The following is a 13,790-nucleotide window of genomic DNA, read 5'->3' on the forward strand; positions in this document are numbered from 1 at the left end:
AACATAAACGAACACATCACTTTTACGAACGTTTTCATACAACCATCGTTGAGCTTTTAATTCATAGCTAATACAGGAATCTTTAAGTAAGAGTCAATGCTTAATTTAGAAGACAAGGTCAATGGTGCACTAACAAGTCACATTTAATACTGAACTAACAAGTCACATTTAATACTGAACTTATAAGTCATATTTAATACTGAACTAACAAATCACATTTAATACTGAACTAACAAGTCACATTTAATACTGAACTAAAAGTAACATTTAAAACTGAACTAACAAGTCACATTTAATACCGAACTAACAAGTCACATTTAATACTGAACTAACAAGTCACATTTAATACTGAACTAATAAGTCACATTTAAAACTGAACTTAAAAAAATATGATTATTGCTGAACTTACAAGATATAATCAATGTGCACTAACAAGTAACATTTAATACTCATCTTAAAAAAAATTGGATTATTGCTGAACTTACAAGATATAATCAATGTGCACTAACAAGTAACATTTGATACTAAACTTAAAAAAAATATAATTACTGCTGAACTTACAAGATATAATGAATGTGCACTAACAAGTCACATTAAATGCCGAACGTGTACACTATAATTACTGCTGACCTTACAAGATATAATCAATGTGCACTAACAAGTAACATTTGATACTAAACTTAAAAAAAATATAATTACTGCTGAACTTACAAGATATAATGAATGTGCACTAACAAGTCACATTAAATGCCGAACTTGCACACTATAATTACTGCTGACCTTACAAGATATAACAAATGTGCACTAACGAGTCTTATTATATTACTGGTGCTAATTCCCAGCCCTGATTGGAGGAGCGACGTCACGTGACGAGTCTGTAAATATGTTACAGACTTCGTTCTATAAATAGAAAAGTGTTACAAACCTCGACCTATATATAGAAAAGTGTTACAGACCGCTACTAAAATAGGCCGAGGTAATTTCCCAGACAGTCTTTAAATCTGTTACCATTCACACTACTGAATTCAACTACAGTTCAAATAATTGTTCAAATAATATTTATTTGAAATTAAATATCACATGAATTGAATCTGAAATTCAATTTTTGTGTATGTTATTTTGTATTTGAAGTCCTTCACTCTGTGATTCCAAAATGCTCCATGCCATCCATGTGTTATGAACATGAAAAAATATTAATCTTATTGTAAAATGTCATATGATAAAACAATTGTGGACTTCAGTTTCGGTCTATCCCTGATTTACGGACCTGGTCTGAACAATATTCACCTCGGCCTTCAGCCTCTGTGAATATTGTTCAGACCAGGTTCGTAAATCAGGGATAGACCTCACCTGAAGTCCATAATTGTAAAACATTAAATGCTGAACTTGCACACTATAATTACTGCTGACCTTACAAGATATATAATCAATGTGCACTAACAAGTCACATTAAATGCCGAACTTGCACACTAGCATTGCTGCTGACCTTACAAGATATAATCAATGTGCACTAACAAGTCACATTAAATGCCGATCTTGCACACTATAATTACTGCTGACCTTACATGATACAATCAATGTGCACTAAGAAGTCACATTAAATGCCGAACTTGCACATTATAATTACTGCTGACCTTACAAGATATAATCAATGTTGCATTACAAAGTAATCTTTAATGCCGAACTTCGTACTTTAATTACTGTTGAACTAACAAGTCACATTAAATGCTGAACTTGCACACTATAATTACTGCTGACCTTACAAGATATAATCAATGTGCACTAACAAGTCACATCAAATGCCGAACTTGCACACCACAATTACTGGTGATCTTACAAGATATAATCAATGTTGCACTACCAAGTAACATTTAATGCCGAACTTCGTACTTTAATTACTGTTGAACTAACAAGTCACATTCAATGCTGGACTTACAAGTCACAGCCAATGATTGATATACGAGTCACAGTCAATGATGAACTAACAAGTCACAATACATTCTGTATATTTTAAGTTATTGTCAATTCTGAACTTGTAAGTGGCAACGAAAGCTGAACGAAGTCACAGTGAATGCGCTGCGCTATCCATCTACAGTTCGTGCTGACTTAACAAGACACAGCAATCATCAAGTTCTCAAGCTAAGATCAATGCTGGATTTTCAACGAGAAGCTTACACTTAACTCCCAAATGATAAGCAATTCGGAAATCAATATTCACTCTCAAGGTTGCATTGACAATGGCTACCAAGACAAAGGTTGACTTTCAACTCTTTGCCAATGCGCTGTACCCAATATGCCTAGCCAAGTCTGAACTACCAATGCAAAGCTAACGCTAAGCTTATAAGTCAATCCCATTGATACATAGCCGACACTGACCTTACAAGACACAACCAATGAATTCCAGAGCCAGTGCGGAACTCTGCAACGCTACGTTAATTGAAAATCAATTAGTATTTTGTTTCACTAAAACTTGATTTCGCGAGTTACGCGACATATGATACATACTTACACTATATGCTATAACTAGTATGAAATAACTTCTATAATTACAACACTTACAGCTGCATTAACTCACGATTCTATCTACTGTACGAATTTATTGTGCTTTTATTTCCGATAGGTTCCTATTGATTTAGGCTAGATATTTGAAGAAACCTGACTTTAATTCCGATTTCACAACTATGTATCTATTTCTAGAATTTTGATTGGCAAAAAATCGCTTACAAAATTTATATCCTGCTGAATCATTCTGTCAACATACACATTGCTTATGTCTGAGAGCACCAAGCAGTCATATTGGCACTGATGCAGACTAGATAGTGGTTACGATAGGCTAACTTAAACTACGTTCCATCAGTGGAATCATACCATAGGACACAGTTGATAAAGCTATGACCGGAACAGGCAGACATTCACTAAACTAAATGCTTCAACGTTCCACTGGTGATCTCACACTTTCTTCTACTTATGATTTAGACATGAGAGTGATGACGTCAGACTACTACTACGTTCAACTGGTGGTCTCACACTTTTTACTACTTATGATCTAGACCTGAGAGTGGTGACGTCAAACTGCTAGTACGTTGCACTGGTGGTCTGACCCTCGCTACTACTTTTGATCTAGATCTGAGAGTGATGACGTCAGACTGCTAGTACGTTGCACTGGTGGTCTGACTCAACCTGCTACTTTTGATCTAGACCTGAGAGTGATGACGTCAGACTGCTACTACGTTGAACTTGTGGTCTGACCCTCGCTACTACTTTTGATCTAGACCTGAGAGTGATGACGTCAGACTGCTTGTACGTTACACTGGTGGTCTGACTCTACCTGTTACTTTTGATCTAGACCTGAGAGTTATGACGTCAGACTGCTAGTACGTTACACTGGTGGTCTGACTCTACCTGTTACTTTTGATCTAGACCTGAGAGTTATGACGTCAGACTGCTTGTACGTTACACTGGTGGTCTGACTCTACCTGTTACTTTTGATCTAGACCTGAGAGTTATGACGTCAGACTGCTAGTACGTTACACTGGTGGTCTGACTCTACCTGTTACTTTTGATCTAGACCTGAGAGTTATGACGTCAGACTGCTAGTACGTTACACTGGTGGTCTGACTCTACCTGTTACTTTTGATCTAGACCTGAGAGTTATGACGTCAGACTACTAGTACGTTGCACTGGTGGTCTGACTCTACCTGTTACTTTTGATCTAGACCTGAGAGTTATGACGTCAGACTGCTTGTACGTTACACTGGTGGTCTGACTCTACCTGTTACTTTTGATCTAGACCTGAGAGTTATGACGTCAGACTGCTAGTACGTTACACTGGTGGTCTGACTCTACCTGTTACTTTTGATCTAGACCTGAGAGTGATGACGTCAGACTACTAGTACGTTGCACAGGTGGTCTGACTCTACCTGTTACTTTTGATCTAGACCTGAGAGTTATGACGTCAGACTGCTTGTACGTTACACTGGTGGTCTGACTCTACCTGTTACTTTTGATCTAGACCTGAGAGTTATGACGTCAGACTGCTAGTACGTTACACTGGTGGTCTGACTCTACCTGTTACTTTTGATCTAGACCTGAGAGTGATGACGTCAGACTACTAGTACGTTGCACAGGTGGTCTGACTCTACCTGTTACTTTTGATCTAGACCTGAGAGTTATGACGTCAGACTGCTTGTACGTTACACTGGTGGTCTGACTCTACCTGTTACTTTTGATCTAGACCTGAGAGTGATGACGACAGACTGCTACTACGTTGAACTTGTGGTCTCACCCTCGCTACTACTTATGATTTACACCTGAGAGTGATGACGTCATACTGTTACCACATTCAATTGGTGGTCTGACCCTCGCTGCTTCTTATGATTTAGACCTGAGAGTGATGACGTCAGACTACAACTACGTGCAACTGGTGGTCTGACATGCTTCTAGTGTACTTATGACCTATACCTGAGAGTGATGACGTCATACTGCTAGTACGTTGCACTGGTGGTCTGACTCTACCTGCCATTTTGATCTAGACCTGAGAGTGATAACGTCAGACTGCTACTACGTTGAACTTGTGGTCTCACCCTCGTTACTACTTATGATTTACACCTGAGAGTGATGACGTCATACTGTTACCACGTTCAATTGGTGGTGTGACTCTCGCTACTTCTTATGATTTAGACGTGAGAGTGATTACGTCAGACTGACACTTCGTTCTTATGGTGGTCTTAAACTATCTACCACTTGTATATTTAAGTCCTGAGAGTAATGACGTCAGACTGCTGGTACTTTGCACTGGTGGTCTGACACTCCCTGCTACTTATGATTTAGACCTGAGAGTGATCACGCAAGACTGCTTCTACGATCCACTGGTGGTCTTATACTTTATACTACTCACTGCATATGTGTGTTACGTTCATCTTTCACTATCTTCTGATATTGGACTAAACTTAACAGTGGCTACAACAAGGACAATCCGAAAACGATTAACTGGTCCAGTGGTTGCACATGTACTATAATCGACCTTACTGTGATCTATATCTACCTGCACAGCGCCCGGGTGTTATTTACTCAGCGTTGGATACAGGGGTAGTACAGTGTAATAAGTAACATTTTCTCAGGTAGTATTCTTTTTTTTCTGAATTGAGAAATAATCTGGAACAACGATTCTTCCACCGATATATTTTGGGGGTAAATCGATAATTCATTTTTAAATAGTATTTCACTTCTAATGATACATTGGTTTGGTTTGGTTTAATTTTGTTTAACGTTATATTAACAGCTAAGGTCTACAATAGACAACGGTTTCGGCAGAGTCGCGTATATGACACCCCGCTGGTAGTTCCTCACCCTCCAATTCTAATGATCACCACTCAATAAAATGAATCAATTCAGACGTGATGACGGTGCGTTTACAAGGATTGCTTATCTTTATGCGTTTCACTGAAAATGAAATTTGTACTGGAAAATCCGACACATAACAAAATGTTCATATATGTATATCGAAACGCACTAAATATGAATTGGACCAAACAATAATTGGGTTACTCTACAGCAAAGGACGATGGTTAATAGGTGTGACTTCATCAGATAATTAATAGTTCACATATATACCTCTATCAGTTTGATGGAATAATGAATCGGTAAGTCTAAACGAACCAGAACTAACTTAACGTTATCATAATGTATTAATGGTAAAGAGTCTGTCTTGTAAATAACATATAGAACATAGATAGCATACAACTGTACATTAACAGATAGCATTGGCTAAAATAGAAACTCGAAATCTGAGTTTTTTTTTATTTGTTTTTGCAACAGCTTATCTTCAAGGATTTCAGAAATTAAATAAACCCATGCTTATGCTTATTGTATGCTGTATACTGATTCAAAGCTCATGTTTGGCTTATTCAAAACTAGTCGGGACCTAAGGTCAGGTGCCAATCAAATGGCAATATCATCAAGAATAAATTCCAGCATTTAAAGTCAAGAGTTTCAATTTGTTGAGCATTTATTCTGATCTTTACAAAAAATGTCGATCTTCCGTCGTCATCATTATTAATCAGTAGTTTATCCGCTTTGCGTTTCAGGTTATAAAACCTTTATGTTAATACATTTATGCAGCACTTATAAGGTTCATTTTAAAATGTTACTTATACATGCCCGAAATTTCAAGGAACCACTGTATTTGTGTGGTAAAAGTACTCCCTGTTTTTTTTATATAAATCTTTCAATTCTTATTCGCAAAGATTACTTTCTCATTGAGGCTATTTACTGTTATTTACAGCTTTCCACGAGATATTAGTGCTGTAAAGATGATTTCAATTCAGAATGTGTTCGTATAAAAAATTACACAAGAAACATACTCCAGTCGTTTTTCCCTTTGCGACCTGAAATGATCGCCTGCATTTATTTTGATAGAACACTCGCGGATATAAATACAAGCTAAAACAGATTGAATTCAAGTGTTATTATATGTGTACTTACTTGTTATGTCGATACGATCCATGATGGGACAGTCTATTATGGAGTACTGACCACCAGGGGTAGCCGGCCAGCACGACAATCCATCCCACTGCATATCACAATAGATTCGTCCGGCATCTGTAACAAAGGAAACGGGGAAATGACATTAACACGCAGACTTTTATTATATAACTACACTGTTATCAGTGTCATAATCCCTAACGCACATTATTTTAGATTGTGACGTCGCAAATAGGACAACTTGATGACGTCATTTACTTGGTGCCATCACCAACATTGTTCGGAGTCAAAGTATCGTCGTTAAGATTCCACGTCAGTCCGAGAAAATGTCCTTTTCACGGAAATATTTACAACAGATCTTGGTTACTGTATGACATAAACTCTTCGTTGTGTATAAACATTCATGGTTTTCGTGGTTGCTATTGAACCATGAAAATAAGTAAAACGAATATGAATGATATACGTGTCTACTATTTTTTAATATAGAATATCCACGAAAGTTTGTGGTAAAGATTCCATGTCAGTCTGAGAAAAATGTCCCTTTCACGGAAATATTTGCAACAGATCTTGGTTACTGTATGACATAAATTCTTCGTTGTGTATAAACATTCATGGTTTTCGTGGTTGCTATTGAACCATGAAATTAAGTAAAACGAAGATGAATGGTAAGTGTCTACTGTTTGTTAATATAGGATATCCACGAAAGTTTGCGGTAAAGATTCCATGTCAGTTTGAGAAAAATGTCCCTTTCACGGAAATATTCGCAACAGATCTTGGTTACCGTATGACATAAACTCTTCGTTGTGTATTAACATTAATGGTTTTCGTGGTGGTTATTGAACCATGAAAATAAGTAAAACGAATATGAATTATATACGTGTCTACTATTTGTTAATATAGGATATCCACGAAAGTTTGTACCACAAAACGATCTAAATAGCTTCAAACCACGAAAGAAAGTACCCACGAACGTTTCGTCTTATACAGAATACCATAGACGGAAATTTATTTTCGTTTTCATTTTATTTGTGATTAATGAACCTTGTCAAGATTGTTGTTTTATTTTAAGCTCTACAGTGGGACGTTAAAATGGGTACTCTGGTTTCCCCTACATTGAAACCATCTGCACTCTTCCATCCGGGCCGACAGAAGAGTTTATGTTAGCTGATATAGCTTGCTTCGCTATTGTTGTAAAATAGGTAAAGATTTTATTTAAGCACTATATTTAACAATATAGAATATCTCGATCAATTATTAGATATTTAAAAGAGAAGATGAAATTTGTCTTCGGTGGATTATTCCAATTTTATTGAGTTCGAAGAAATGAACGCTGCATTTGGTGTAATTGCCATTTTTTATATTTGGGTGTAGAACCAATGTATTCGATCTTAATTAACAATGGAATAACTTAGAATTCACATGATAAGCACAATATTTGTAGTTTTAAGTAAGTATTCTCTTATGTGGTGTCATGGCATAAGATGATATGTTTCGAATTTGGTACTTGTTTAGATGGAAATAACATTTTTTCTTCGAATTGTTAGAATCATTATTCGTTAATATACATGTTGTGCACAAATATTCGAACATTTGCTACCTTAATTGTTTTTTTCAATTCCTTAAGTCTCCAGATATAAAAATTACATTATTATTGGTTCAAACGACCACTTTTGGTTTATTCGATATGCCCTCCAGCACAGGATACTAAAACATATCTGTAACCAAAACTCTACTGGAACCACACACTGACCCATACATTAATACGATCGTACATTTTTATTTTCGGGTAATTTTAAATATTTAAAAATTATATACATATTTACATGGCATAAAAATTGATTAAACATGAATGATATATGTCCTTCTTTTCCCCAATTAGAGTAAGGATATTTAACAATAATGCCAGAAAAACATGGCACGTTTGCTTTACTAAGTAGTTTTTTACCCAAGGCCCAATACAGGTTCTAGATATTAGGACCACTTGATCTGTACCTGGATACTCCAGTTCATTCCCACATTAAGACACCCCACCAACAAGGGTGATTAATATAGGTTGAAATAACTGGTTTAATAATAATTGTAAAATAAAAAAGCGTATATGTTCTAGATATCCCTTTACGAAAAGTAACATGGAAAAACATGTGCTCTTTTAATATCGAGAGTACTTTAGACTGATCGTAGTAAAACATATCAAAACGTAATGTGTCATACACAAACCATCGAGAAAGGACCTGTCATAAAAGGATTGAAATATTATGTGATTTCTTGGCAATAACTTTAAAAACAAATAACACACCACGATAGCATTTCAACAAATGTGCAATAAATATCAACATAGTTTGTAATTATCTAAATGTTGAAATCCAGATACACTTCAATGTCAGAAACAATCACTTTGGGGAGTTTAAGTGGTGATAGATCAAACATTATAAAAACGGTCAAAGAGTTACGTGATTTTATAGAAACAATTATAAAATGATGAAGGAGATAGGATTGCATAGTAGGCTAAACACGGTTTAGCATTATTAATGCTTTTAAAATAAATATAATTGACGTCTTACCGGCTCATTAATACAACAATATCATTAAAAGGAGACATAGCAGAAAACGGGTAAAGGGACGGCGTGTCTAGGGAACCCCAAATCTACGAAACCAGAAAATGACTCAATCGACACATACACTCGCGCAGTAAAACAGGATTATTACCTAGAGCCGCACTCATAACTTTCTAATCTTGTTTTCTTTTTTACGTGTAGCGTTGAGTAATTTAGAACGGGTATTTCATGTGATTAACATATATCACTGGTGCTGTAAACGTTTGAGAGATTTGAGTTGTATGGGATTTGAGCCTTTGGTTACAGTGAAAATCCGACGATATTTTAACGAAACACTATGATCTGATAAACGTTCATTCCTTATATTTACGTTTCAGGTTTGCCAACACATATAATGAATAGTATTGACTGAAAATTAAAACAAAACTTTTAAAGATGTCATAACGTAGTGTCATATTATCAAAAGCAAATTCTTGTTGTATATACATGTATATACCTATGTTTGCAATATGGGATTGATCGTTTTCCATCAAGCAAATGAATTAAATATCATCACATGTGTGCAGGTATGTCATTAATTTCCTTTTATAGGTTGTATAATGTATTTTCTTTATAGGACAAAGAATATATTTACATAGTAGCTGCTATATATATATATGTATTCAATATTGAGTGATGATTGTTTACATTTTTCTTAACTCGAGTTATCTTATTTTCAAATTTCGATTGTGGCAACTATGAAAAACATTTGTCAAGAGTCGTGGAATATCATTCTACCAAAAAGCATATTAAACGTCTTTTTTCGTCGTTTAACTACACCATTATGGAACTATTCCCTTTCGGGAGGCCTCTCTCTTTTGCATCGATCATTTGTGTGTACCGCCATGATAAAACATTTGCAGGCTATTGTAAAATTATGTTATTGTAAAATTATGTTATTGTAAAATTATATATTATATGTAATATTGTAATAAATTTTGGTAAATTTCTTAAAAATAACAAGCAATTGACTTAGATCTCTTAAAAGTGCGAAAAACATAGTCTGGTCTTTTCCGTTCAGATGCTTCTAACCTAGGAACAACCGAAGTCTTTTGACGACTGTTGCCGTTAAGAAACATCGCCGAAATGAAAGACGGGTGGGGTATGTAAGATAAAAGATAAAGAATAGAGGTCCAAGGTGCTCCAATTCGGGCTTGTATTCCTCAATATCCTTCATGCATAAGACAAGGAGAAAAACCCTGGAACCCTCCATTCCAATAGACCCATTTCAGACGCCTCTTATGATAATACGCAGCATGTTCTGTTCTTCCTCGAACCGGTGCGTTTGCAAGCATATTCCACAGTTTGGTACAGTAGTTAGCAAGTTTGTGATGCAAATACATTGATGAATAATTATGGTTTAATATCACGAAAAGGTGCCATCTGCTTGAATTCATTTCCAAATTAGTTGAAACGCTTTCCAAATACTTGTTGGTCTTTAATTCTTTTAGCGATATAATTTACAAAAGGAGTTTTATAAAATCGATCTGTTCTATTGTACACCAAATAGCATTTCGTTGAAAGCGACCACTCAACCTTTTAGCATTTGGAAATCGACTATATTTATGCACATCGAATGGCGTGAGTATCCATAGCAACCACATAATATTTTGAGCTGACCCAATCACCTATACACAGCTACAGAGACCCTGGATCAATTCATATGAAGATATGGAATTTGTTGGTAAAATATTTTCAGCATTTACAAAGGGCATTATCATGTTAAGTATATTTTACTGTTTTGAATTAAATACGTGCGTCAATGTGAATGATAATGAACAAAACTTTTGTGATGAAAGCACTAATCAGTATTAACACGATTAAACCTGGTGATGCTCACTACAGATGATTTGTTAATGTAAACGATTAATAACATCGTTTGCAGTTTTATTTGATAAGTTAATGCATTAAATATTGCATAAATCTATAAATGTTCGTTTGCAAAAGACATTGAATTTTCCCATTTGGTTGTTTTGTAAGGGAGAAATAAATTACCACATTACAGTTATGGCCTTACCGTTATAGTCAAGGGCCGTTAGTTAGTTTTAAATGTCCATGGATCAACTATTGCTTTCTGGTTTTAAAATGTTATTAATATTTACAACTCAGCAAGGCTTGAATTTCAGAACTACAAAAAAAAAATTAACGAAAAAATATGAGAATACCCAGAGTATATCCAGGTTTTTAAAAACATATCTACCGCGGGAAAAATACGAAAAATATTCACGAAGACCATTTCAATCATTATGTAAAAAGTTATCATCATCTATTTTTTCGGTGACATCTATGGAGGAAAACGTCATGTTGTCAAAGATATGGCAATGGAGGTGACAACGAAACCAACAGTAACAAGTATGAACATATATAAAATATATAAAAAAGTGTTTTTATTCATATTGCACATCTAACACGATTATCTTTTTCAATAAGGCCATGATTGCAATCAAAGTTTCGTTTGATCCGCATTTTTCGAATCCTTGTTTTGTAGGTGGTGTATTCGTCAACATTTGACAATCATCCCAGAGATCTATATAAAGGGACAAGAATGTAAATACAGAATCAAATACGACTTATAAAATTAGAAGAACCAATTAAGCACCCCATATAAACGAAAAACCGAGATATTTTATTGTTAAAAGTTGAGAATTCGGAACAAGAAATATCTGATGACTGATAATATTTCGTATCCAAAGATAGGTATTTGTTTCTCTAAATATCGTTAACTATGAAATGTGCAATGGTTCATTTGTGTGTAACACCTTTGACATCCTCGATACTCCATGGGTTACGCTCACTTTCGCTCTCTGCACCCCTGGAATATGTCATTGCAAATTGAAGGCACGCGACTATTTATTTGATTGGTTTCATGTAAGAAATCCTGACCAATCGTTAAGGCTGATACCTGTCCTATGACGATTACAGCGGAACGACACCCGACTTCAAAACCGGTCAACTTTACAGTTACGCGACCGACACATTTTTTGTGATGTATCAAAGGATCAATCTAGTTTAACCCACACTGAGCCTTCGATTTAGCTTTAAAAAAAATTCAGGAGTGCATAAATCGAAAGTGAACGTAAACACTGGAGTATCGAGGATGCACTTTTGATGACATTTTTTTTTATAGATGTGGTCTTTAAGGAAAACTGCATTAAGATAAATATGCATCAGCATTTTATAGTTTGAATAGGGATACATTTCATTATTTGCTAAACATCAAAAATTATATATATTGCTTGTAGTATATTTGGTTCTGAAGGATGAGAATGACACGATATATCCTTTGCATGTAAATCGATACATTACAGGAAACATGACAACATTCACTTTGATGACCTACTTTCAAAATATTTTATAACAAAAAGAAAATATTATAATTGATTTTAAAAAGTAGCTTTATTTGCTAAAAAAAAAAACAAACTTCTAATTACTTTTTAAAACCAAACAGGTACACTTGCTATTAAAAATCAAAAAGTTATAACAGCTATTAAAAATATAATGTACTCATAATTGCTGTTAAAAATCAAATACAAGTAGTAATAGCTGAAACTAAAAAAATCAAGAAGCGATAATGATATAAAAAATCTGAAATAGTGAATGCCTAAACGCTATTTTTGGTTGCATTTCCGCGGTATTTCCGTAATTTCAAGCCCCATTGAAAAGCATATCTTGTTGCATTTCATCAACCGGATATCGCATGCGAACAAGATGATATAATGAACCGAACTTATTGCGTTTTGACACGGTCAAAATCCTGTAAGCTAATAATTTGCTCAGCGCTTAGGTCACGTTTATTTTTGAAATCTAAAGGTCTTCAGTCTCAATATGGCTCGAAGTCTGAAGATATCGTTATAATTGTGCACTGCTTGCACGGACTGGAAACCGCCATTTTGGATCCACCGGATGTAGAACAACTGATCACTCTTGTGCATAAACCGCCCCGAGCGTTTATGCAAAGGGCACACTGTTTTTCAGTATATATCGTATATCCCTAAAAGTAATCCTGGTTATTTTGTTATTTTTCAAATATTTATGTGATATTTTGTTATTAGAATATCATTGATAATCTCTAGACAATACTATTTTTATATTTAACAATTTTTGAAAATAAACTCAAATAAACATCTGCGTTAAGTTATCGTTCAGACATTCAGACTTTGACAACTTGACACTGAATGTTTTTAATACCGAAAAAAACCCATCATTATATTTCTTGTTTTGAATGACCACAATTAAAAAGAATCCAATGGTACAAGATTACTGGAACTGGTTATATATATTTCATTTTAGCGTTGGAATACAATATTGATATTAAAAAACTTCACAATATGATATTGATATTGAATTAGAAATCATTAAAATATAAACTGTTATCAGTCTAGGAGGCTAAGCGCTCGATTAACAGCATGATTGCTGGTGAGCTAGTAGGCTCGGGCTCGATCCCTCGCGACAAGGACAGCTTGCATCTGGTATTTCCATAATGGTATTGGTATTGGTTATTTCGTGCCAACCATTGGTAAAATCACCGCAGTTTTTTGTTTAATGTGTATATGTAAAATAATAGAAAAAGGGAAAGAGCGTTGGCAGTCATGAATTCACCAATCGTTTGTTACAATCAAAGCCTAAATATCTCTGTTTATGAATCATTAAATGTTTAGAAATATATTGCTGTAGTAGCCAAATATATATTTTAACGTTAAGGTTCAGCACATT

The 13,790-nt window shown here is 34.9% G+C and overlaps 1 protein-coding gene across 1 annotated transcript in view; it reads right to left on the reverse strand.

Moving 5' to 3' along the window:
* LOC110458061 (corticotropin-releasing factor receptor 1-like) overlaps window positions 1–13,790 on the reverse strand; it is a gene marked incomplete at its 5' end in the record, with an annotated part of 139,928 nt that overhangs the window by 27,767 nt on the left and 98,371 nt on the right. Inside the window, one exon of the mRNA XM_021509610.1 lies at window positions 6,484–6,600. Coding sequence (XP_021365285.1) covers window positions 6,484–6,600 — 117 coding nt within the window. The remainder of the gene's footprint in view (window positions 1–6,483; window positions 6,601–13,790) is intronic.

This window comes from Mizuhopecten yessoensis, unplaced genomic scaffold (genome assembly GCF_002113885.1).
Source record: "Mizuhopecten yessoensis strain PY_sf001 unplaced genomic scaffold, ASM211388v2 scaffold9421, whole genome shotgun sequence".
NCBI lineage: Eukaryota > Metazoa > Mollusca > Bivalvia > Pectinida > Pectinidae > Mizuhopecten > Mizuhopecten yessoensis.